This window comes from Microcebus murinus, chromosome 25 (assembly GCF_040939455.1).
Source record: "Microcebus murinus isolate Inina chromosome 25, M.murinus_Inina_mat1.0, whole genome shotgun sequence".
Taxonomy (NCBI): Eukaryota; Metazoa; Chordata; class Mammalia; order Primates; family Cheirogaleidae; genus Microcebus; species Microcebus murinus.
In genome coordinates this window covers 17,275,172-17,301,190 of record NC_134128.1, presented here as the reverse complement: position 1 = coordinate 17,301,190, position 26,019 = coordinate 17,275,172, and the positions used below count along the sequence as shown (strand labels likewise).

Below are 26,019 nucleotides of genomic sequence, written 5' to 3'. Positions count from 1 at the left end.
CATATATGTATATGTGTGTGTGTATATATGTATATATTATTTTCAAAGTATTGTTATTTACTTTCTACAATATTACTGGTTAGAATTTACCCACAAAATCTGTGTTATTTAATAACTATTAATGCAATACGAGAGCACGCAAGAGCCTCGGCCTGGTGCACACCCTCAGGTATCTGATGCTAAAAAGCAGGCAGAGGTCACAAAGCAGGGAACAAGGAGACCTGCACAGTGCAAATCGACACACGCCACCTGGGCCCGAGTTTACAAGGAAAAAGAATTTTTTTCTAAAAAAAAAAAAAACTTGCGTACCTTCCCGGTGCCTAATATAATCTGTGAAAGTTATTACGATTTCCAGAATGTGTTATCAAATGAGTACAGCAATTCAAATAAGCTAGGGGATAAACTCTCTAAAAAAGAAATTCTCATAAACCCACCTGACTGCTTTATCACTAAACAGATGTCAAGTCTCACTAAAAAAAAAAAAAAAAAAAAAAATCCATGTTTAAGTATAGAAAATACATTACCGAGTCATTAATGATTGTTTTTAAAAACGGTAGCATATATATTCATACAATATATACTAATTAATCATATGGCTAACCAAGAAGAAACTGATGCTGACTCTAGTCACTGTTGATTTCTTTGTGACATGATACAAAATGCCTAAGAACCTGAACTTCTCTATACCTTTCGTCAAAGCTCACAAGTTAACTCACCATTACCTTTAGGCTCCAGGTGGCACTGTAGGAATTACTCAACAAAACCCTGACCACACCAGTGGATACTAAGGTTTCTCATGATTAACCTCCAGGATTCCCCAAAAGGATCCCTCATTTGTTGCACTTCTGGCTCCTGGGCTTGTTCCTCACCCTCATCCCTAAAGGCAGGGAGAAAGGAGTAGTGCAGGTACACATAATAGGGGACTGACAGCTCCAAAATTTTGAACCAGACCTTGATGGGAGCCAGACCTTGATTTGCATCCCAAACTCTCCACCTCACCTCTCCCCGCCCCTGGCCAAAAACATCTGTTTCAGACCTTTCATAAACATTCTAAACTGAATTATATAAATAGCCCGTAACAAGATTATTAACACGTGGGTTGAGAAATTGGATTTCGTTCTTGGATTTCCAAACCTAACGTGTGAATGAAGGAATTATGTGGGGCAAACCTGGGTAGCAGGTAGTGGCGATGTTTCTCTTGTAAGTAATGCCCATACGTTAAAAATAAAAATTCCATTTCTAAAGAAAGAACAGACTAAACTCCAAGTGTCATTCCACGGCGTTTCAGGAAACACATTTATCAACAGTTAAAGCCAGCCGGAGGTGCAGTGAGAAGACAAATGGTAACTTGCTCTGCAATGGCCTTCACCATGGCTAGACCAATAGCTGCGCAGTCATCTGACACCACAAGGAAGGCTGTCACCTTATTAATCACTGAGCCGTGAGAACACTATGCAAAAAATAAATAAATATATATTTTTTTGACAGCCTTAGACACTAAAAAAAATACATGATAATTTCAGGTGATTTTGTATCTAGCCATATTTGAAAAATATCTACGAGATGATTCTAACAGGAAAGTGCTCATGCGTGAGGGGCATGGAGCAAACTCATCTTTCTATAGTGCAGTGCAATGGGACCAGCCTGAGACGGGCAGCCAGGCCAGCCTGGTGGGCACGGTAAGTTAGGCAGAATGGAAGTACCAGCCACTTGAAGCTAATGTTGATTTTTCAACTCTACAGCGAATGCTAATAATGTTATGAGTGTGATAAAATGAACACATCCTAATAAGCTCCATTCTCATCCGTGGGGCCTGAAGGAGAAATCACCTGCTGCTTTAATGTTCCAAAGTCATAGAAAAGAGAGGGAGGAGGAGGAAGAGGAGGAGCACTGCCACATACTAATGGTGCCAGGTCTCCTCCTCAGCCTTCAGCTCCCTGGCTGGAGTGACCTGGACCCGGATCCCCGGGTGGCCTGGAAGGGCTGAGCTGGAGAGATGAGAGTAACCACTACTTGCTCACAGACGGCAGATCAAATGCAATGAAACAGCCCCGCCGCAAACAATTCCTCACCTGCAGCGACTACAAATGATAGCAAGGCTTCCGCACCGCACCCGGACAGACCTCACATCTCGGCTATTAATATATTTCTTGACCTTACCAAAAGGGCTCAGTCAATTTCTCAACCGTATCAAAAATGTTCTCTTTTTTACTAGCATAGAAGTGTCTTTCTTTGGTCTCAGTCACAGAAAGGAGATGACAATGAGGACATCATTGTCGTTTGGAGAGTGTCCCAGTAAGAAGCAAGCGTTGTGTCCCCCACCGTGGCTCCAAGACCCGCCACCTTCGAAAGTCATCCTGTGGCAAAACGTGGCCTCCCTGGCAGGTGCGAGGGAAAGAGTAACTGGGGAGGGGGAAGGGGGGGTGCTGGGGCTGAAAGACGAAATGCCCCCGGGACCAGTCGTATGAGGCACCTGTGAAATGAGCACCGCAGATTCAGGCATGGATTCCGCGAAGGAACACCACCTGAAACCCAAGAGGGCAGCTGCCGCAGCATCCAGTTCATCTTAAGATTTCAACGATTATTCATACAAAAATGTTTGTTTTTACAAGTCTAAAAAAAGAACATCTTTCTATGGAGAAGCCTTCTCCACGCATGTCAGCGACGTCTAGGATGCAACTGTACAGGTGCCATCTGCCTGACATAACCTGCCCCGCGTAACCGCGCCGTGGCTGCTACAGCCCACGAGAGACCTGAACTGGAACATCCGTGGCCACCACGGTCCACATAAATCTGAGCAGCTCCGAGAGAGTTCAAAGTCCAGGAAGAGCCGAGAAGAGGGGGGAGATGAGAAACAGGTAATTTCTCTTCCTCCGAACCTGGGTTTGTAGAATTTCATTACTGTGATTCCCCCCATAAAAATAAATGTCTTCAAATACGGGAAGGAGAGAACGCTCCCAAGCCTCCTTTGTAAAGCTGTACCTAATGGTAAACATTCAACTTTCACGGATAAGCCGAAGAAGAAGAAGAAGAAAAAACGTATTTGCACAAGAGGACCTTCCCAAGGCAAAGGTAGTTTGGTGCTAATTCGTTTCCACCTGTTTCATCCGTTCATTCAGCACGTGATTACTGAGTGCTTCCTGGGTGCCAGGAGTCACAGGACTCAGCAGCGAACACGACCAATGACAACACAGGAGCCAGGAAAGAGAAGGGCAAAAGTACCTGTACCTGCTACTAACAAACTTGCATGCTGTAAGAGAGGAGGAGGTGATAACTGGCTTGGAGCTCATGAAAAGAAACAGGATCCTTCACAAAATGGCTGTTTCACCATGTTTTGATGATTTGAGCACTGGCATCAAAATGTGATTTAAAAAAATTTACGTAAGGTATCTGACAATTCCGATGGTCTTCAAATGTATGTGTAAGATATATTCCAAAGTCATTTATTAAAAACGTTCCTTTCAATCCTCCAATAAAAGTAAAATTATACTAAGCAAGATTTAAAAATATTCTTTGACAGATTTATTTCTCTCTCGAAGGCTTATACTGGAAAACTACTCAAAAGTTAGATAACCATAGAATGACTATTATGAACAATGTCATGCTTTATGTTATAGGGGCTAGATTTTTAATTAATACTGTGTTTCCCCGAAAATAAGACCTACCCATAAAATAAGCCCTAGCAGGATTTCTAAGCATTTGTGCAATAGAAGCCCTACCCCGAAAATAAGCCCTAGTGACGGGTGTGGCTACGCAGCGCATCTGCACAACCCATGCGTGTCGTCGCGGAGCGGGAAAGAAGACGAGCAGCCCTTCTCATCTGCCCCATGAGAGCTCTGTTGCTCAACATGAGAGATTGGGGCCAATGGTTCTAAAGGAAATAGAGTCGCATGAAATTCAGGATGGAATTCAGGGTTTGGAGAGTTATGATGATGTTCCAGAAGATGACGACTTAACTATATTTGAATCAATGTAGATTGTTGTACCGTACTTAAAAAAAATAATAATACATCCCCTGAAAATAAGCCCTAGGGTGTCTTCTTGAGGAAAAATAAATATAAGACCCTTTCTTATTTTCGGGGAAACACGGTAATAAGGTGAGAGACTTCAATATCAACTGTTTAATTCTGACCCAAAGGAAGGTAGCTTACCTCGTGCTGTTACCAATGGTAAAGACCATTTTTGTCATGGGAATCTTGAGTGACAGCGGCTAGCTGTCCTATCTCCGCGCACAGTCACCTCTATGCACTTGTAGATGCTGCCTCAGAACTCGAGATGCCTCTGAACACACGGACACCTTCACAAAAGCTGACCCCTGAGCACAGCCTGCGTGTGCATGCCGGCTCCCCCAGCCGCCCAAGGCGTCCGGGCTGGTGACTGATGTTCACAGCTCTCAGAGCTGCTAGGCTTCCGGTATCTTCTCGGGGGAAGCACAGGCAATTTGCTCAATTCCCACTGTGATCATTCTCAAATCTACCACTAAATAGTTCTATCATCTTCAGCAAGTCGCCAGACTTCTCCAGAGCTCAGTATCTTCACCTGGCACTGGTCAGGGGTTTACACCAGACTCACTTGGAGATACCTTTGGGAGAGGAAATAGCCCCCACCCTTCCCATCACGAATCAGATTCTGATTTGACTTTTGAATCCCAATATTTTCTGGGCATCTGTGGGGTGGGTGGTGTGTGTGTGTTTTCTTTTAGAGTATCTTTAAGCATCTGGTTCAAAGGTGGTTAAAGAATTCCTAGATTAAATTATATCTAAAGTCAAATCTGGGTCCCACCCAACTCTGCCTGGGAACAATTGCAATCCCTACTCTTGAGCAAAGGAGGAACTTTTTTGTTTATGTTTCCAACTTTGTTTTTCAGAGCAAGGCAAAGAAAGAGTAAAGAAGTTGAGATCATTAGCACACGAAAGTTGTTTGTAACAGGGCCTGGCAAAATAGATGAGAATGCATTTCTATCTTCCCACTTTAAGGACCGGTTACTGCAACAGCACACGGGCAGCCATCAAGTTCACGACATTGAGACCAGACCAACTCCAGAGTCACTGGACAGAGTCAGAGGAGAGCACCTGTCACTGCCTGCTTTTTCAGAAGCGTCTGACATTGCCAAGTAAGAACTGCAGTCTTTAGCCGGGTGCAATGGCTCACGCCTGGAATCCTAGCACTCTGGGAGGCCAGAGGCAAGCGGATGGCTCAAGGTCAGGAGTTCAAAACCAGCCTGAGCAAGAGCGAAACCCCATCTCTACTAAAAGAATAGAAAGAAATTAATTGGCCAACTAAAAAAAATATACAGAAAAAATTAGCCGGGCATGGTGGCACATGCCTATAGTCCCAGCTACTCGGGAGGCTGAGGCAGGAGGATCGCTCGCTTAAGCCCAGGAGTTTGACGTTGCTGTGAGCTAGGCTGACGCCACGGCACCCTAGCCCAGGGAACAAAGTGAGACTCTGTCTCCAAAAAAAAAAAAATAGCATAAAACAGCTGCTGTTGGCTTTTTGCCTGTATATTTTCTGTTACAAAGTCGTGGCTCCAACGAAAGGGGAAGGTGCTCAATGAAGTATTTTCTAATAAGTTCATTGCTTTTACTTTTAAAAAATAGCTTGAGTCAGGGAACGCAATCGTACAGGTAGATGTTCAAACTACATAAAAGGCCAATGTGGGTAGGGAACAATAAAACAGTGACACATGAAAGTCAAACTTTAAAAGATGACAAATTTAAAACCTATTTCCTCAAGTAATCATCTCTTCCGCAGCATTCAAACCTTAATTTAAGAAAAATGTAAAGGTGTTTGGTGCTTCCCATTAAAATGCAGTGGTAAAAAAAAACAACAACTAATTTTTACCATATACATCATAGTAATGCATACTGTATTTCAAACTCCAGAGGAAAATTAACATCAAGAAAAAATATCAAGGCACTGCTGTTACTATATAATGCTACAAGATAAATTTAAACATCAGGGTGAGCAGCAACTGCAAAGGGTAAAAAAATGCCAAAATGAAATTTTATGTATTTCCAAATCAAAAAGGATTCTATTAAGAGCTAACGTACACTGTTCCATCTACTGCAAAGATCAGCATTAACTGTGCAACGTGTACTTCTGTAAGAACCCAGAAGCAGCATTTCTAAGGTGAAAAACAAGTGGATCCTGAATTTCAAAAACATGTTTGATAGTCCCTAAGATAAATTCTAAGATCTACATATCATGGGCAAAAAACTGGGTGTAGTTACACTTGGCTTTTATTCAAGAGAATCACCTCTCCCCCTTTCATGGCCAGCATTATTTTTATGCCGACTTGTTACCCTTCTCCCCCACCCTTCCAATCAAGTACAACACACTGAAGACTTTTAAATCGAAATTAACATACATTACAGTGCAGTCAGTTCACAATCCGAAAATGTAAACAAATTTACCGCCAGCTGGGCACCCACTCACTCTAACCAGGCAACTACACATTCCCACACAACACGGTCTATTGCTTTTACAAAAGAAACAGCTCTTCATGGAGAGATCGTGCACAGCCAGCAGTTCCTAATATGCTCCGTATTCCCTAATTTCAATTGCATTAGACCCACTTTGTTTCAATAAACATACTCCCTGTAAAAGGACTGTTGCCTTTCAAAAAACATATAAATCTTCCAATGACGTGACCTAAGTTTTCTCTTCAAAATGAGCAATGGTTCCACAGGGATCCCTGTGCACTTTGGTATCCGAAGCCTGCGTCATTTACTATGCAGAGAAATTTCTATCTGGACTAAGGGATGTGGAATAAGAATAAAGTTTAAAGACCTTGGACCTGCTTGATTCTTTCTTGATTGAACTGTGTTCAGCAGTCTTTTCCTACATCAATTTCCCTTGAATATCTATGTCTTAAATGCTCTGGAATATTCTACTCTTAAATACAAAGTAATCTCAGCCTACTTTAAACTTGGCTTCCATTTCTGACCAAATCACCTGAATAAAGAAATGTCAATGGAGAACTGAGAACTACAACTGATGCCCAACACTCCGTACAATATTAACTTAAAAATAACTGAGGAGAGACTGCTCCAATCAAAATCAGAAATCTCTCGATCTGGGGAGAGTGGCTTTTTGGAAGAAAGCTTATTTGCCATAGGTTAAACTAAGGGGTAGCATAAACAAAATTGATCCGGGAACTTGGTGCACAAAAATCCAGATGAACTCTCCACCTGCACCACCAATGTTCTCATGCACTCTCCGAAAGGCCACAACCCATCTCTAAGATAAAAAAAAAAAACAACACCCTTTTTACCAGGCGGTTTGGAACTTAATAATTTACAGGCATGCTTACAAGAGCAGAACACCATCGTTATTATTAGTGCCACTGGAACGACAGGCAATTAGAAGTAGTTTAGGGCACAAAGTTAGAAATACTCAGCAGAATTTAATTAAACAAATTGGACTCTGGCATGAGCTCTAGGTCAACACCCTACTTCTATAAACAATGCCACAGAATCCTTGGAATCCATAAGGACAATACAAGACACTCATATTTAAACTCTCAAGTACCAAAAAAGGGACACTTAGGCCACCACCCTCAGGTTCAAGTATAGTTTTAAATACCCTGCCTTCTTCAGAAAGGAAGAGAAAAGATTTTGCCAACCGAATCAGCATGACACTTTCAGGCAGTGCCCTTGATTTCTTCGTTCATCTACAGTATTACTTTCAGTACACACAACGTAGAAAGTTTAACTTCTTAAAAACAGGTTTTCCTCTGTGCCTTTACTCAAATTACATTAATCTGAACATTATCATATTGAATAATCACTGAAAATTCTTTACCAACAAACGTCTATCACAGTGGTGATTTCTGCCGGAGGAAATATATTATTTATAAAACAAGTAGAGATTCAGAATGTCTCAAACTTAATTTCCAATATGTCAGTGTTCCCCATGACAATAAGGAAAATAAAGGAAAGATGAACCCAAAACTAGTCAAGATTGGACAAACATGTGAAGGCCAAAATAAATGTAGAATTGATGACACAGGTTGAGAGTCCACATGTATAAACCCTTAAGAGATATTCCCTAAACACATATCACTCATAAACTGACCAGAATCAATACCGCTTATCTGAGCTGAATTTGAATAGTAAGGAGGAAACAGTTCTGACAAATTTATCTGTAATACTGAAAGCACCATTTTTCCCCTGGCTGGAACATGGATGTCAAGACTAATTCTCCATTATTTCACAGCTCAAAAACAACCATTCTAACAAAAGACCACTAGAGGGCACGTGTAAGCCATGGCACTCATCCAAAAACAAGTTACAAAGGAAAAAAAAATGACATTTTATGTGTGGTGTTATTTTTACCTTTTAATTATTATTAGTTAATTACAAACTTATTCCAAAAAGATTAATATTAAGAAAATGGAGTTTTAAAAGATTAACATTAAGAAAAGGAATCTAATTTCGAACAGACAATACTGTTTAAAGGATACGCTATGTACTGTTGGAACAGCCTACACTAAAAGAGTCAGAATCACTTCCTGTCATTTATATTTCCATTCAATAGCTTCAAAGTAATCTTTAGGAAAAGCAAAACTCCAAATAATCATATGCAGCACTATTCCTATGAAGTTATAAAAGTACTAATTTTTATTCTAATATTTTATTTATACATAAAAGTCAACCAACCCTCTTAGTGAGATATTTGGTTTGCACGAGGATGTTCATTAAAATCACGTCTTAGAAGATTCCATGTTAGTAATCGGAACCTTCTGCTAACATTACAGCTGTTAGCCTGGTGATCCATGGTAATGTACACCCTCATAATGAATGAACATGAACACTAATAAATAATCAACATCCACCAATGGGTTGACAGCACAGAAAATATCAGTATAATTTTGAAGCCATACAAAAAAAATGTTCAAAAATTAAACTTTTTGAAAAGAATATTAAGGAACAAAGAATACGTGTTACTTTCAACGCTAAAAAAATCTTTTAAAGGGGTCAGAAATTTCCGTACCAACCTGCCTTCTGCCGATTTCTGAAGTGACTCTCTTGAGGTTCAGTGACCTGGAAAACCTCAGCGCCTTCACGGAATCCTTCCGAGAGGTACCAGAGAAAGAGTAATACCCCTTTGCAGGTTTCCTCCTCGCTCTGTCTGCCATCTCAATCCATCAGCAAGGCAAAATCCAACAAGGATCCAATTTCAAAACTAACTATAGAATAAAACAATCCCCAAATAAACAACCTATGTTTTTGCTCAGTCTTCAGGAAAGGGTAAGAAGTTGGAAACAGCTGGGAAATAGAGGACAGAACCCATTTTCCACCTAAGTAACCCACAAGGGATAGCACAGACTTTGCATATGGCGCCAGGGAAGTCGGCTGGCCACAGGCTCCACTGAACCAAACCAGAACCACCTTCACCAGTTAAACAGGACAGGAGTAGTCTGTCAAGGGTAGAACAGGGTGTAGCAACACACACCTTGGAGTCAGCAGGGTGTGAGTATGTACATTCAAGTTCAAAGAAGTCTCTTTAACTCATTCCTTGCCAAAGCAGACACCTACAGGATAGGATTGATTAACAACAGGAGCCCTCTTGGCACGACTGTTTTGTTGAGCTCTTTGAACACGCTCTTCTTCCAGTGAATGAGAAATGGAATGGCCAAATGTTCAAAAGACACACATTTTACTCAGAAAAACAGAGAACAAAATATGCGCAAGCATTATGAATTAGGACTCTAGAGCACCACACCCCTCCTCTGTCTGTCCTAGAAAGGAAAAAAAAGTTTTGTTTTGTTTTGTTTTATTAAACCCTTTCGAAAGGCAACAAGAACATCTTTCCTTCATTTTATCTCAGGTCTAAGTGAACTGAGGTTGAGTGTTAGGAGAGATGGTGAAAGCAAAACATGAGAAAAAGGAGAAACAGGTCTATAGTGAGTACTGAATCCTATGAATACTGGCAACATAATACTCATAATACTATTAATACTAGAGCCTCAGAAAACTCTGTGCGTTAGGATACACAAACCTAACCCAAGGACTGAAAGATAGTACATTCGAGGTAGTATTTTTTAGTTTACCTAATAATCTTAGGATTCAACAAGAGGCATACAATCATTTTTAAAAAACACATACTGATTATTAAAGAGACTATGTAACTGAAGAAACTACATAACCAAACATTAGCCTGTACCAGAAATAGATGGCTTATGAATATAAATATATTAGAAATCAAATCTACCCCAAGAAGCCAAGACCTACACTAGAGTAGCTACACTCTAGACAACTTACACCCTGAACAAATGTGGGTAAATCCCAGAAATTGGAATTATAAAGGCACTCAAAGAAAATTTCCTTAGTGCCATGCCCTGAACTCCAATGATTAAAGGATAAATGAACAAAATTGTGGCCAATTAAGTCCCTGACTTCAATTTTCTTTTGCAGTCATTTAAAATATTGGCTCTCAATCCTAATTTCTCCTCCATAAAAAAATAAAAATTAAAAAAAAACTTTTCAGGCCGGGCGCTGTGGCTCACGCCTGTAATCCTAGCTCTTGGGAGGCCGAGGCGGGCGGATTGCTCAAGGTCAGGAGTTCAAAACCAGCCTGAGCAAGAGTGAGACCCCGTCTCTACTATAAATAGAAAGAAATTAATTGGTCAACTGATATATATATAAAAAAATTAGCCGGGCATGGTGGCGCATGCCTGTAGTCCCAGCTACCCGGGAGGCTGAGGCAGAAGGATCACTCGAGCCCAGGAGTTTGAGGTTGCTGTGAGCTAGGCTGACGCCACGGCACTCACTCTAGCCTGGGCAACAAAGCGAGACTCTGTCTCAAAAAAAAAAAAAAAAAACTTTTCATGATTTTACAAATCCATAATGAACATGTACAAATTTTGCACCTTTGAGAAAACTTTCCCCATCACAGAGACAGGGCCATTAAAGGCTGTGGTTTCCAAGTTCAGTGAGCATAAATAGCACCTGGAGGGTGTCCAGTTGCAGATCACAGAGATCCTACTTCCCTAGGCTGGGGATACCTGCATTTTAAGCATGCATTAGGTGGTGGGGGAGGGCAGGTCAAAAAGCACAACCTTTTTAAAAGAAATTATTTAGAAGACCTGCAGTTTTTTTTTAAGGCAAAAATCAAAACAAGTGTCAAGATCCTTGACTCAGAGTAGCCGCCAAAAGTAGTTGAAAACACTACAGAATGATTAAATCAGAATCGAATTTCAGAGCCATGGAGAAGAGCCACAGAACCGATAACATTCCACGATTCCTGGATTTGAGTAACACACCCAACAATACCTGTGACCCTGAGTGTCGTGAGTCTGGATTATTAATCGTATTTTTTTTACGATCATAACTCAAAATGGGTACTTTAGGAAGAGCACTCAAAATATATTTAAATTATGCACATATTTTTAAAGTATTTCTGAACCATCACAACACCGATTTAAAAGCTATTTCAGTCTGTGGTACACTGCACTCTCCAGCATTTTTTTCTATTTGGAAATGGATTTCAATCAGCATGACAAAATTGTCCGAAAACGGATTCCACTTATTCATGTTTAAAACCTTTTTCTCAGGTTAAAGGACTTTTAAACTTGTACAGGAAATACGATAAAAAGAATCTAGAAAAACATAGATTTACCATCAAATCTGCACAAGGATACAAAATCTAAAAGACAGTTTATATTAAGAATTCTGTGATTTTTAACATTCAACAATTTCAGAGTTTGCCTTACCCTTGGCTTTTGTGTGCTGTGTTGAAAGAAGAATGCAAGACTTTTAGTTGCTCAATGACAAATCATCCCAAAGATCCAAAACAACAACAATCACTTTAACCTAATTGATTTTTGTAACATTCAGTCCAACAAGTGGAAAATACATTCTTCTCAAGCACATATGGAGCACCCACCAAAAAGGCTACATGCTGGCTGGACCACAAAATAAGTCTCCCTGCATTTCAAAAGACTTTTTGGAAATCATATTGCTGAACACCTATATCTTCCTATTCTACCAGTGATGAGCTTCATGAGTCAATGGGATCACAGGTGATTACTTCCTTTATATGCTTCTGCATTTCCCAATTTTTCCTCACAAAGAGCTGTGTTATTTTTACACAGGAAGGAAAGGAAGGGAAGGAAATAAGGAAGAGAGAAAAGGAAAATATCAAAGTTCAATATAACATCAGCTGATCTCTTTCTACTCTCATGGTTGGGAAAGGGCGCCTGTTTAAATTCTTCATCAATCTTTGTGGCTGCTTTAACTTTGGAATTGAACCACACAGTAACTATAATTTGAACCTCTAGACCGTATTCTGCATGTGGATTGCAGAAAAGGATTTGAGAGTTACCAGATGCCCGGCTCGCTGGAAAGCCCAAAAAGGAGAAATGGCACACACACACACACACACACACACACACACACACACACACAAAGGCATCAAATCATAAATAGGCAAAAAAAGTTCTGAATTTACACAATGTTTGGTATCTGAAATTTTTTATTTCAAGGAAACATGTAAGATATCTGCCACCTCTGAGCCAGGCAGGATGATAATTGTCAGGAATGTGGGTGTGAACCAGACCAGGACAGCTGTCCTCACCCAGCTCCCAGCCCTGGGAGGGGGCGGGCAGGAGGGTGACACGAAGGTCAAGCAACCACAGCGCCCAGTAGGAAGCAGAATGAGCACACACAGGATCTGACCATCTTCCAACCTCACGGTGCCACTCGGCTGGGCTTAATAACACCCTGTGCCACCACAGTGAAGTGTCACGAAGAAGTTGCTCTACCAAGCAGCTGTCCCCATGCAGCTGAGACAGTGCAATCGTGCGTGTGGCTGTGAGCCCTACTGCAATTCCTCACGAGCCACACACAAAAGGTGTGGCCACCTGGCTCCGGGAGCCTGCTCAAGGCTCCTCCTGTCACCACAGTAAAGAATGTGCCACTTCTGTATTCAGAGCCAAGCATCCTGTCACCTTTTCTTAAAATGTTAGAGTCCTGCTCTCCTGATTCCTTCCAAGGATACATAAAAAAGGGGGTGGGGTAAAGTTACACAGAGGTGCCCTAGGTCTCTGTGTTTACCATGCCAAAATCACAGACCACGCTGAAGATGGTGTTGCCACAGAAAAGCACACCCAGAGCAACGACAGAGAGGGATGGTTTTCTGAATGCCAAGCACACCACAAAGGAGGACACCTGGGACACACCCCCTCATCCCATAGCAAGGCAGTGCCACACTCAGGCCACCCAAGGTTGGGACGGATAATCTCTGAGCCAAGGCTGGGACCCAACCCAGAGACCTTGTGTATCATACAACACAGTGATCACAGAGATGGGCCCAAGTTGTCCAGAAAAAGGTTATGTTTGGTTAAAATAAGGGAGAAAGGGACACAGATCTTTTTGTGATATTTCCATTTAAAAAGTTCCAATTTAAAAGTTCTAACTGAATCTGTAGATCAGTTTGGGTAAAAAATAAATAAATAAAGTTCCAAAACTTAAGTCCTAGGTAACAAGAAAAATCACTATACCCTTGGCATTCAGGGTAGTAAAGATTCATGATACTGGTCATAAAACAAAACATTCTAAAGTGAGTGGCCCAAACGTTCCTTACAGTATGTGTCTAAAACAGAAATGAAAGGACTCCTTACCAACCCACCTCCCTCCCCATTCTCAGAAAAATGCATTCAGAGCAGCTTCCCCTGGACGTGAACTCACTCTGTCTTTATCATCTGCTACATCACAGAGAATGTCATCTAGGTCCAGGATTCCTCCATCACCGTGTTCCAAGCGATGCACCTGTATCCAGTAGTTTGGATCCTACAAACAAAAACAGAAATATTGAATATAGTGAGTCAGCCACCACCAAAAAGGTAATTTGACCATTTAAACTGTGATAACTTCCTGCCCATAAAAAGGAATCGACCATATCAGCAATACTACAATGGATTTAAAATTCAGGTAGCTGCTTAAATTTGGTATTGAGTCCATTTTCCTTTTTTTTTATGATGGAGTGACTCATGCATACTCTTCCCTTTGGCTCAGATGCTGATTCACTGTTATGATAGGAATTGCAGAAACCAGCAAGACTCAGCTCACAGGAAATATTGATTTCTCTAAAGTATATTAGGTTTTCCATTGTCCAATATACTAAATATGCACTAATCCCCTTAATACAATCTATAAAAATATCCTAATAAGCAACAGCATATATCATACATGTGAAAAACTCAGATTTTTGCTTATCTGCAAAAAAGTAGGTTGCACATACTGGTGGCTCAAAGTGCTCCTTATGAACAAGTCTGAGATACTGACACAGAAAGTTGTTGACAAGACCATGGGTGGACCAAGCAGGCTCAGAACAGTTGTGTGGTTTGAGCCACTTTTGATAAAGGCAAAATCACACGTACCTGTATATAGACATATTCAAATGTCTAAAAACACACTAAAATTTGCAGTGGTTCTTGTAGGAAGTGGAATTGGGCAGAAGAGAGATAAAGGACATCATTTTGTATTAAATTGCATACACTTCTCTATGGTATACATTTTAAGAAACCCTTAAAACCCTGCTTTCAAATTATTTGACAAGGGAACACAGTTGTTTGCTTTTGTACTTGCACCATCATTCTCACATACTCCAATGAAAACACAGCAACATGCAAGTTTTGCCATTAGCTATACTGCATTCTCTGCAATACCAAACTGCTATCCAAAAGTTCAAGTTAACACTCCATTTTTCCGATCTAAAAAGTGATGTTTGATACAGTTCTTTCCTGAAGCAAAGCCAGGAAGACTAAAAGATTAATAGTTAAAATACACATTCCTGGATCCTGCCCAGACCTATGGACTGAGACACTGGGGTGGGGAGGGGGATGAGAATCCACATTCTTAAGCAGCCTCCCCAAGTGAATGTCTAACAAAGGCATGCCTCAGAGCCACTAAAACGGAACACTTCTTACCTTGTCACTTTTTAACCAGCACAGCCACCAGCTCAAAACCTTAATCCTCAAAGTTCTTAAATACTACCATAAAAACTACTATGCAAATAACCTCCAGTTACTCTGCACCCTCAACTATCTGGACCTTCATAAAAGGAATTGTTCATCCAGAACACAGAGTCAGTTTGCAAAACACATACACACACACACACACACACACACACGTATCTTGGCATCTTCTTCCTTTGCGGGGCCTGACTACACATGAAATCCCTGATTATAATGTCCTCTGGGGAACCTGCCACCCATGACAGCTCCAGAATTTGTCACTTCCAGATTTGTTGAGCCACCAAAGGAGAAAGTCCCAAAAAACAAACTATATTCCTAGTCTTCCTTACCAAATGGTAATACTCTCCAAGGGAACTTGGCAATAGCGAGTTTCTCTGGGGACACATAAGGACAAGGTGCCCCCTGGCCATCAGACCCTGGCCACTGACAGCAGCCACATCCTGTCCTCCCCTTCCCACCAAGCAAGCTCTAGGGTGGCCTCATGCGCTAAACAGCAACTTTCATTTCTTTCTTTCTTTTTTTTTTTTCCAGACAGAGTCTCGCTTTTGTTGCCCAGGCTAGAGTGAGTGCCGTGGCGTCAGCCTAGCTCACAGCAACCTCAAACTCCTGGGCTCAAGCGATCCTCCTGCCTCAGCCTCCCGAGTAGCTGGGACTACAGGCATGCGCCACCATGCCCGGCTAATTTTTTCTATATATATATATTAGTTGGCCAATTAATTTCTTTCTATTTATAGTAGAGACGGGGTCTCGCTCTTGCTCAGGGTGCTTTCGAACTCCTGAACCTGGAGCAACCCGCCCACCTCGGCCTTCCAGAGTGCTAGGATTACAGGCGTGAGCCACCTCGCCCGGCCTATCAACTTTCATTTCTAAAACACTTCCATACATACACACACACAGAGTGACCCCTGAGACGCGTTTCATGAAAACTGTTCTTGACGCTTCCTATTCCTCTTCACTCTCCAGATGAGATCACAACCTGCAGCCTTCATGTAACATTTGGGGCCACCTGTTGGAAATAACCCCTCACCCTCAAGACTCGCTCAACCTCAAAACTTCATCTTTCAGAACTTGCTACATTCCAGCCTCTTACCCAGAACTTCATCTTTCACAACCTGTTTTAAGTCCTGCAAGGCTGGACCCCCTGAGCTCAAGCCCAGGGCCCCCAGGGCCTGGGTCCCAACTTCTCCTCCCGCCAACCCTGTCCACCCATTAGGACTTCTCAGGCATCTTCTTCTCCAAGGGCTCATACTCACAGGGTGAAACAGAAGACTATCTCCAGCCCACCATTCATATTCCTAAAAACCATAATAGTATGGAAAACAGTAGTCAGGTGCCAAGCTTGAGCCTTGAAGACCGTTAATGCTTTATTTTTACATAGGCAGTACAAAACCTTTTGTGGATCCTACTTTAGCTTCCAGTTACTGTAGCAATTCTCTGATCCTCTTCACAGCAACATTCTTTAAAGAATTTTCTCTACTTGTCTCAGGTTTGTCTCTTCCCATAACCAATTCCAACCAGGCTTCCAACCCCAATACACTCCCCAAACTGCTCGTCACGTCACCAACAGCCCCCATGTTGCCCAGTGCAAAAAAATAAGTCCGTTCTGAAACCTCATCTTAGTCTGTCAGCAGAATTTGAGACCAGTGATCACTCCCCCACCCCTTTGGAATACTCTGTAAACTTGGCTTTTAATCCTCCAACTAACTGATCGAGGCTTTTATAATTCTGAGACTCAGCTGTTGACTCTCGCACCTCCAGAGGGTCTTGACTCAACCCTCGGCTATGCTGAGCAGAAATGACAACATCCTGCCAGGGCAAACATCGGGCTGCCGTTCCACAAAACTGCGCTGAATGGAGTTGGGGAGAGATCACCAGGAATCCCAACAAAAGCCCGATACATTGTAAAAACTCAAGATGTGAGCAGGGCATCTAAGAATGGCCTCCTCCCGCAAGAGCATAAAAACCAGGAAGGATATTTTTGCCACTGACAAATACAACTCCTTGGAACAATGGTCTCTTGGGAGATTTTGACTGGCAACTTTCATCATCGTAATTCTCTTTCAATAAACAGAGGGGCCTGCTGTATTTTCAAGGGAATAGTCAAGTATGCAACAGGGGAAGAAACACTGGAACACACTTGCTTCTACTTTGTGGCTGTATGCATTCGAAAGTTTGAAACAATAAAATTCATTGTTGTCCTGTCTGTAGAAACTCAGAAATTAAGTTGTGACAAGCCACTTTTTACACTACTAATCGACATGAATTTTACAACAATTATACCAGTCACTAGGTTAAAAAACATGACACAACAATTTTAAAAAAAGAAAAAGAATATTTCTCCATTAGCATATGTCCACTTAAAATAACCAAAGATTTAAACACTAACAGTAATTTTACATTATGACAACTAAAAGTCCATCACACAGCAGGAACATGTGAGGAACCAAGTTGAGCCATCAAGTAGACTGTCAAGAGGCAAATGTCCCGGCCAGGAAAGGCTTCCCCAAGGGATGGGTCCAAGCCCAGAGAAGAAGTAGTCTGGAGACACAAAACCACATGAGGAATTGCTGCTTATCCAGATAAAGAATGGGCTGGAGCCCGGCCTAGTGCGAGAGGAATGGGGTGGAGAGAACATTTCCTGAGACCACATCAGAACGTAAGCACAGGTAACTTCCCAAGACGCAAGCTGCGAGGAACGCTGATGGCCACTCAATTCCAGGAGCACCAAGAGAAAACAGTGCAGGCAAACTCAGGATAGACTGACTCCTGTCCCACCTCCAAGAAATCTCCTAGATTCTATAGAGAGCATTGTCACATCATGCAACAAGCTAATGAGCTTCCGTGAGTTGTGACAGGTATGATGTATAGATTCTGCACATTTTATGCAAGTTTCAAAGTATTTGCAACTGGAAAAAGCATCCTACTTTATAGCATATAGCACTGGCCAATATCCTGTCCAGTTTTCAAATGAGAATACACTTATTAACAGAAGACTAGAAAAAAGATTGCTAAAAATCCATGCAGACCGCCCACCCCACCCCCAAAAAATTCAGTATTCACTATGTGCCTATTATTGAAGGCAAAGCAATAATCGTTGCCCACTCTCAGAAATTACAACTTGACCAGATAAAACATAAACAAGTAGTTAAGAAGAGGCAGACCACGTGTAAGAAAAATAGACCGTAAAATGTGCTGCGTGAGTTCAGAGGAGGGAAGGGTGACTGTCACTGGGAAGGCTCCAGAAAGATCTGTGAGGGAGGATTTAGCGGCACTGGCTCCTACCAGGCGAGCAGACTCAAGGGAGGAGAGCACAATACGGGCACCCCAAGCAGGGGCAGGGGGGCGAGAGGCAGGGGGGAGTGGCGGAGTTGCTTGAGAAAGCTGTGCACACAAGAAGTGGCTGAAAGGAAGAAATGGAAAGGTAAAGACCTCAGAACACACACATACACACATTCATTCTGCTCTTCTCCTGAAAGTCCATTGAAACTACAATACATTGGGGCGGGGGTTGTTGTTTTTTTATTTTTCCAGACATAATCCCATTAAAAAAAAAAGAGCAGAGGGAAACAAATGCAACTCGATTTTTGGAAGCTGGAAAGCAGGTGGGCCCCGTGGCGACACACTTAGCGGAGCTAAAAAACGGGAGCCCCAGGGAGGCTGAGCAGAGAGCCAGGAAGCCACGAGACTTCCCCTGCAGAGCCCACAGGAGAATGGGGAGGACGGGATGGGGAGAACCAAGTGTGTCCGAACACAGGAAGGAAGGTGGGAAGGAAAAGAGTGGAGTTAGCTGAAAGTCTGTCTGAGCAGCAATTAAGGCCCCAGCTTCCTGGGAGACTGCACACAGCAGGTGACTGTCCCTCCCCCCTGGGTACAAGAGAGCAGGTCTGGACTGGGAACAATCACAGAAGCTCTATGTTAAAAATGGGACGAGATAAACAAACATCCATGTACTGAATACAGAGCAGCAGAGCGGTCCTCTGCTTCCACTCGTTCCCAGAATGCTGGGAGTGGTTTTTGTGCCACCTGGGCAAGGGGCTGGAAGATCATTCCCTGGGCTTTAACCATCAGGAGAGAACAGGCCTGGGAGTCTGCCCACCCCCAGACATGACCCTCCCCCTCTCCTGAACTCAGCGCTCTTGAGCCGTCCTTAGCAGCCCTCCTGTCACAGCCAGCTGCCCAGGCACAGACTTTTGAAGACGGTGCCAAGGATGGAAGACAGACCAAAACAAAGAGTAAACACAACTTGAAAGAACCAGAGACACTATAAAAAGAAGATGGTCTTTAAAAGGCCATCACTGATGCCCTAAGCAAGCTCAGATGACAGTGCATCCTGAGTTTCAGGGGAGGATGAGGAGCAAGAGAAGGAAGAAAACACACGAAGAGAGAATTTTTTTTTAAAAAAAAAGCATTTGGAGGCTGAGCACGGTGGCTCACATCTGTAATCCGAGCCACTTTGGGAGGCCCAGGAGGGAGGATTGCTCAAGGTCAGGGGTTCGAAACCAGCCTGAGCAAGAGCAAGAACCCCGTCTCTACTAAAAAATAGAAAGAAATTAATTGGCCAACTAAAAATATATAGAAAAAAATTAGCTGGGCATGGTGGTGCATGCCTGTAGTCAGTCCCAGCTACTCGGGAGGCTGAGGCAGGAGGATTGCTTGAGCCCAGGAGTTTGAGGTTGCTGTGAGCTTGGCTGACGCCATGGCACTCACTCTAGCCTGGGCAACAGAGACTCTGTCTCAAAAAAGAAAAAAAAAAAAAAAGCATTTGGAAAATACTGAAAATGAAAAGCTAAATAGGACAGCTGAAAGGAGTTGAAAATATCTCCCCCCGGAGAACTAAAGAGAAAAGGCAAAGGCAGGAGATACAATAGAAAGGGTAATAAAATTATAAGATCAGTCAAGTCAGTCAAGCTGCTGAGTAACAGAAGTTCTAGAAAAAGAGAACCCGATAACAGAAAAACAAAAAACGATTTCAAGTTAATTTCCCAGAATGACATGTGTTTCCATATTAAAAAGTCCCATAGAGAACCCAACACAATTTATGAAAACAGACATAAACCAAACCCCCTCAGAACACAGACGACAACAGAAGATTGCGGGGGTGGGAGGGGAGGAATCCCTTCCAGAAAAATAAAATGCAAGTCCAGGATGGAGAGATTAAAGAATCCGAATGAGTTTCAACTTCTCAAGGGTCAACACTGGAATCTCAATGATAATGTACCAGTGACTTGAAAATTCCTACCAAAAAAAAAGTTCCCATCCTAGAATCGCACACATTACCCAACCACCAGTAAAGTGTAAAGGTAGAAAAAAAGGTATAATTATTTTTTAGAAAAGCAATGTCTCCAAAAATATGACCCTCACTTGTAACTTTCTCTGGATAGTACTGGAAGATGTGTTCCCACAGAATGGACCTAAAGCATGAATAAGGACGGCACAGCACACGACAACAGGTGACATAACACAGAGGTGCACCCAGGATGATGAAGGTAGATCCCAGGTGCCAGGGTGCCAGCTGTGAACCAGGTTTAGAGAGCAACCAGCCCAGACAGGAGCATGCCTCGGTCCCCAAACTCGATGTCTTCACGATGACGTTGAAAGGGTACCCAAAGGAGCAAAACACACCAAAACTCTACAACTGGAAGAGCTCGGGTTGAATCAGCTATAAAAGTATAGAAGACCAACCAAAGCAAAAAAACATTTTTTCATTCCACTGAAAACAGAGGTTGTAAAGAAAAAGTGATCAAGGTATCATATGTGGTTCAGCTATAAGCAGATTTTACTAATGAAAATAAGGTGAACCTCAAATATTTATCTAATCAAGATTATAACTACATTTGTAGGGAAGCAATATAAATAGTCTATGTGTGTGAGAGAGAGAGATTCAAGAAGTGGCTATGGGTGAGAGCATGGGTGGTGAAATAGGGTTAAACCTTCTATGTTAAGTCAATAAATGACCAAAAAAAAAAAAATCAAGAAGAAACAATATGAGTGATTTACACAGAAATATGGAGGTAAATATCAAAAGAATTAGGTCCAGGAGTTGGAAAAGGCAACCTCTTAAGGAGAAGGCTCCGATGTTTTTCATAACAACCCTAATAGGACTGACTATGCACACATGTAATGTTGAACAACAAAAAGAATAAAGGGAAACTGTCTGAAAAATTCCTTTAAATAATAATCATTGCACACAGCTTAAATGTTTAGCATCAATCCAATTAGCCACAGGATAACTACGTTGCTAAGACAAATGAAGTCACTGTTAACAACAGAACAAATAGAAAACATTTCATTTTTTTAAAGTCCATAGAAGAGCACAATCAACAGGAATTATGCATCACTCTAGATTCTCTGGGTAAGTAAACCTTTAAGTAAACTTTTATATAAGCCAAAATGAGAACATTTTAAAAATATATTCTAAAGTTCTCTTTTAAAGAGAACTAAAAATCATTGGCCAGCCACAGTGGCTCATGCCTGTAATCCTAACACTCTGGGAGGCCAAGGCAGGCAGATCGCTCAAGGTCAGGAGTTCCAAACCAGCCTGAGCAAGAGAGAGACCCCGTCTCTACTAAAAATAGAAAGAAATCAATTGGCCAACTAAAAATATAGAAAAAATTAGTCAGGCATGGTGGTGCATGCCTGTAGTCCCAGCTACTCAGGAGGCTGAGGCAGGAGGATGGCTTGAGCCCAGAAGTTTGAGGTTGCTGTCAGCTGGGCTGACAGCCACGGCACTCTAGCAGGGGCAACAGAGTGAGACTCTGTCTCAAAAAAAAAAAAAAAAAAAAAAAATTAAAAAAAAATATTGCCTCTTAAGACAGATACCATACAGGCAATTCTGACATTTTGGGATTTAATCAGTTCCATTTCAAAAATGCCTATCTCTTCATATAATCTGAAACATAGGACTCATTTTCAATTTTGTTACAGTTATCCTGTTAAATACTAAACAGGTATTTGGGCCGCCCTCTCAATGAAGGTGGAAGAAACATATGGCCGGGTGTCACAGCTGACCATTCGACATTAAAATAATGGCCTGCACCACCATGAGGGAGGAGTTGATATGGAATAGTAAGTGCATTCCTCAGCCCCCACTTCTCTGCCCCAAACCACACCCAACACCAACGCCTCAGCACCACAACACAAAGCAAACCACAAACCTGCTGTCTCTCTTGAAGAATGGCTGGCTTCATTTATCGTGCCAATCAAAAATGAAAAAGGCAGCATGACATCAAACACTGAGGTCCAACCTCAAGGAAATAACTGTCAGGCATCTCACTTTATTAGAATTAGCACACGATCTGTCCCTGGGTCACACAACATGCGCTGACATGGGATATCAGCCCACTGTGGATCTCCAAATCCAACATGACTTTCACACCAACGCAGAGTCACCTACGCCCGCCCCTCAAAGTCTCCACCATTCCATGCAAGCTCAGGGGATGGACCCGGACCACAGAGCTGGCGCAGGACAGAGCCACAGTGTGCCCACCATTTACATCTGCACTGCGTCTTACAATTTTTTAAATGCACTCATGTGCATTATCTAATATGGGAGTGGGTTTATAAATCCTATTTTCAGATGAGAGAACTGGGACTCAGAGCATAAACTGCTGACAAGGGGTCTCAATTAATAAATGCTGCCAGCCAGGACTCCCAGCCTCGGTCTGCTCTTGCCCAGAGAAACACTTGACGATTTGCAATCTACAGCATCAGGTTGCTGTCTTGTCTGCCTTCTCTCTGCAGCCCCTCTTCCCAACCTCTTTGCAACAGCTTCATTTTTTTTTTAAAGTGCACAAAGAGGACGTCCATAAAAATATTCCTTTTAATAAAAAGGTTTGGACTGGTAAAATCAAGTTGGAAAAACCATTCATCTAAATACTTTATTACATGTTCTAATCTCATACCCAGTGATTTAAAGCAGTGGTTCTCCAAGTGCAAGTCCAGACCAACAGCATCACCACCTGAGAACTCATCCAAAATTCCAACGCTGGGGGAGGGGGTACACCCCGGTTCCTATATTACATCAAAATCTCTAGAGGCGGGACCCAGAAATCTGCATTTACACAAGCCCTCCAGGTGATTTTGATACATACCAATGTTTGAGAATCAGTGACTCAGAATGAGGGGGAGGTGGTAAGCTGAAACACTGTTTCATCTACATAGTGTGCGCTAGCCCACAAATTCATGGGTTTAATGCTCTTACTCAGACTTCTTCAATCAAACACATGTTAGCCATCACGTCTTTTAAATGGTTATCATGTCTCCTGGGACGAGCATTTAGATGAATCTCAGTGTTCACTGTCAGTCTCTCTCAGCTGTTTCAACTCTCTGCTCTGGGCAGAGGATTGCAAAAACCACGTCCTCATAGACCAGAGTCCTCCCCACACTCCCGTTTTGAACATCCACCTTTTACCACACATCACCCTGGGAGCTGTTTGAATCCCCCAAGGAGCTTGTTTTAAAAGCCTGCCAGGAAATTTTTATGCAACGAATAAAAGAACACCCATTGGGCAATAACTCGTGACTGGACAATGTTTTTATCAAGTCCTGTTGTACTTCAAATTTATTAAGCTTCTATTCTTTATCTGCCTTCTAAACCCAAATTCCTGTTGTCTTCATGCCTAATGGCAGCACCTTCCTCCTCTGACTGAACCCATACAGACCATGACCACTTTTTACACGAAAGAAATATGGGGGACAGAGAACCAAGGTAAATGATACCACAAGGAAGCAATCAGGCAATTCCACAATGTGAAGGGGTTTTTCTTTTCTTTTTTCTTTTTTAATAACTCAACTGCACTGATCTTAAAAAAAAAAAAAAAAAAAAAAAAAGCCCACTCCTCCATCTGACATCCAAGCACAATGGTGCCATGCATCCAAGAATGGATCCTGCCATCTGCATAGGAAAAAACTTTCTAAAAAGAACTGAAGAAATTTGTTGTATTAGGTAACAGAATCAAAAAATTGGTAAATTTCCTGAATGTGATCATTGTGCTATGATCGCATAAAAGAATATTCTTGTTTTTAGGGAATGAATGCTGAAGTTTTTAGGAGTTAGAAGTATTAGAATATCCCCGTAGTCTCAAATGATCTCGCACAAAATACAACTATTATTATTGTTAATGCGTGTCTATGTGTCTAAACAGACAGGAAAAAAGCAAATTTAACAAAATGTTAACAACTGGTGAATCTAGGTAAAGGGTATATCTGTAGTTCATTTCATCAGTCTGCAGAATAGAAAATTTTGGAGAGAAAATATAAAAAGCCTGTCATTGAAAAAAAAACAATCTGGATGAGACAGCCAGGCATGGTGGCTCACACCTGTAAATCCTAGCACTCTGGGAGACCAAGGCAGGAGCATTGCTTGAGGTCAGGAGTTCAAGACCAGCCTGAGCAAGAGCAAGACCCCCATCTCTACCAAAAAAAAATAGAAAAATTAGCCGGAAAAAAAAAAAAAAAAAGAAAGAAAGAAAAGAAAAATTAGCTGGGCGTGGTGGCACATGCCTGTAATCCCAGCTACTCGGGAGGCTGAGGCAGGAGGATCGCTTGAGCCCAGGAGCTGTAGGTTGCTGTGACCTATGATGACACCACTGCACTCCAGTCTGGGCAAGAAAGTGAGACCGTGTCTCAAAACAACAACAACAATCTGGAGGACTGTTCTAGATCAAAGAGACTAAGGAGGCATAACCAAATTCAAGGTGTGAGGCTTGACTGGATCCCTGCCGGGGTTAAAGAAGTTACTGTAAAAGACACTTTGGAGACAACTTGGGAGTTTTTAATATGGAATCAGAAGCAATGACCAGAAGCAAAGGTTTGCGGTTAGCTCATTGCCCCACCCAAGTAAATTCACGACAATTGGAAGAATTCCTCTGCCCTTCCTCTGTCCTACAAATTCCTCTGCCCTACACCAGCACACCTATAATCCTAGCTCTCTGGGAGGCTGAGGCGGGAGGATTGCTGGAGGTCACGAGTTCAAAAAAAAAAAAAAAAAAAAAAAAAAAATATGGAATCAATATCAGACGATACTAGGAAATTCTTAATTTTCTTAGGTGTGATGATAGTTTTGTGGATATTTAAGGAAACATCTTTATTCTTAGGGGATATGTTCTGGAGTATTTAGAGATAAACTGCAATGATGTCTGCTACTAACTTTAAAATAGCTAAAATATATATACACACGTACACATGCACATACACACACACACACACACACATATACATATATATAAATACACACACACACACACACAGGCTTAGTACCCCTTACTTGAAATGCTCCAGGGCAAAAGTGTTGGGATTGGTGATTTTTTTGAATTTTGGAATATCTGCATATACATAACGAGGTATCTTGGGGATGTGAACCAAGTCTCAACACAAAATTCATTCATGTTTCATAAACACCTTAGACACATAGCCTGAAGGTAAATCTTATGCAATATTTCCAATAATTTTTTTTTTGCATGAAACCAAGTTTGTGTTAAGTATGTGTGGAATTTTCCACTTGTGGCATCATGTGGGTACTCGAAGAGTTCCAGATTTTAGAGTAGTTTGGACTTCAGCTTTTTTGATGAGGGATGCTCAGCCCATACACACACACACACACACACACACACTCACACACACATGCAAAACAAATACCTAACATTCAGAGTGCAATTAGGAAAATGTAAATCATCCCAAGTACCTTAAACAGAGGGAATTTACTATAGGGAGTTGGATGCGAAGGACTCATCAGCAGAGTTGAGGCTCCAAACCAGGGTGGAGGTGGGGCTGGGGGTCCCCACAGACCAGCAGGAGCAGGAAGGTACTGAAAGGACAAAGGCAGGTGGCTCCAGTGCCCGAGACTTGCAGGGCTTGGTGGAAGCTGGACCCACGGGGGACAGCGAGGCAGGAGCTGGAACTTGGGAAGAGACTCGGCTGCTGCAGAGACACAGCCCAAAGCAGAGAGGGACAGGCACGCACCTCGGGGCTCTCTCATCACAGAGCCTCCCGCGTCCCCTGGCCAAGCCCGACCAGAGGTCAACCGACAACAGCTGTCC

General features: G+C 42.1%; 1 protein-coding gene across 20 annotated transcripts in view; it reads right to left on the bottom strand.

The window, feature by feature from the left end:
* PARD3 (par-3 family cell polarity regulator) overlaps window positions 1-26,019 on the bottom strand; it is a 575,331-nt gene that overhangs the window by 459,981 nt on the left and 89,331 nt on the right. For all 20 annotated transcript variants that reach the window (XM_075997631.1, XM_075997634.1, XM_075997636.1 and 17 more), the window contains exon 2: window positions 13,695-13,796. In XM_075997631.1, the coding sequence (XP_075853746.1) occupies window positions 13,695-13,796 (102 nt within the window). The remainder of the gene's footprint in view (window positions 1-13,694; window positions 13,797-26,019) is intronic.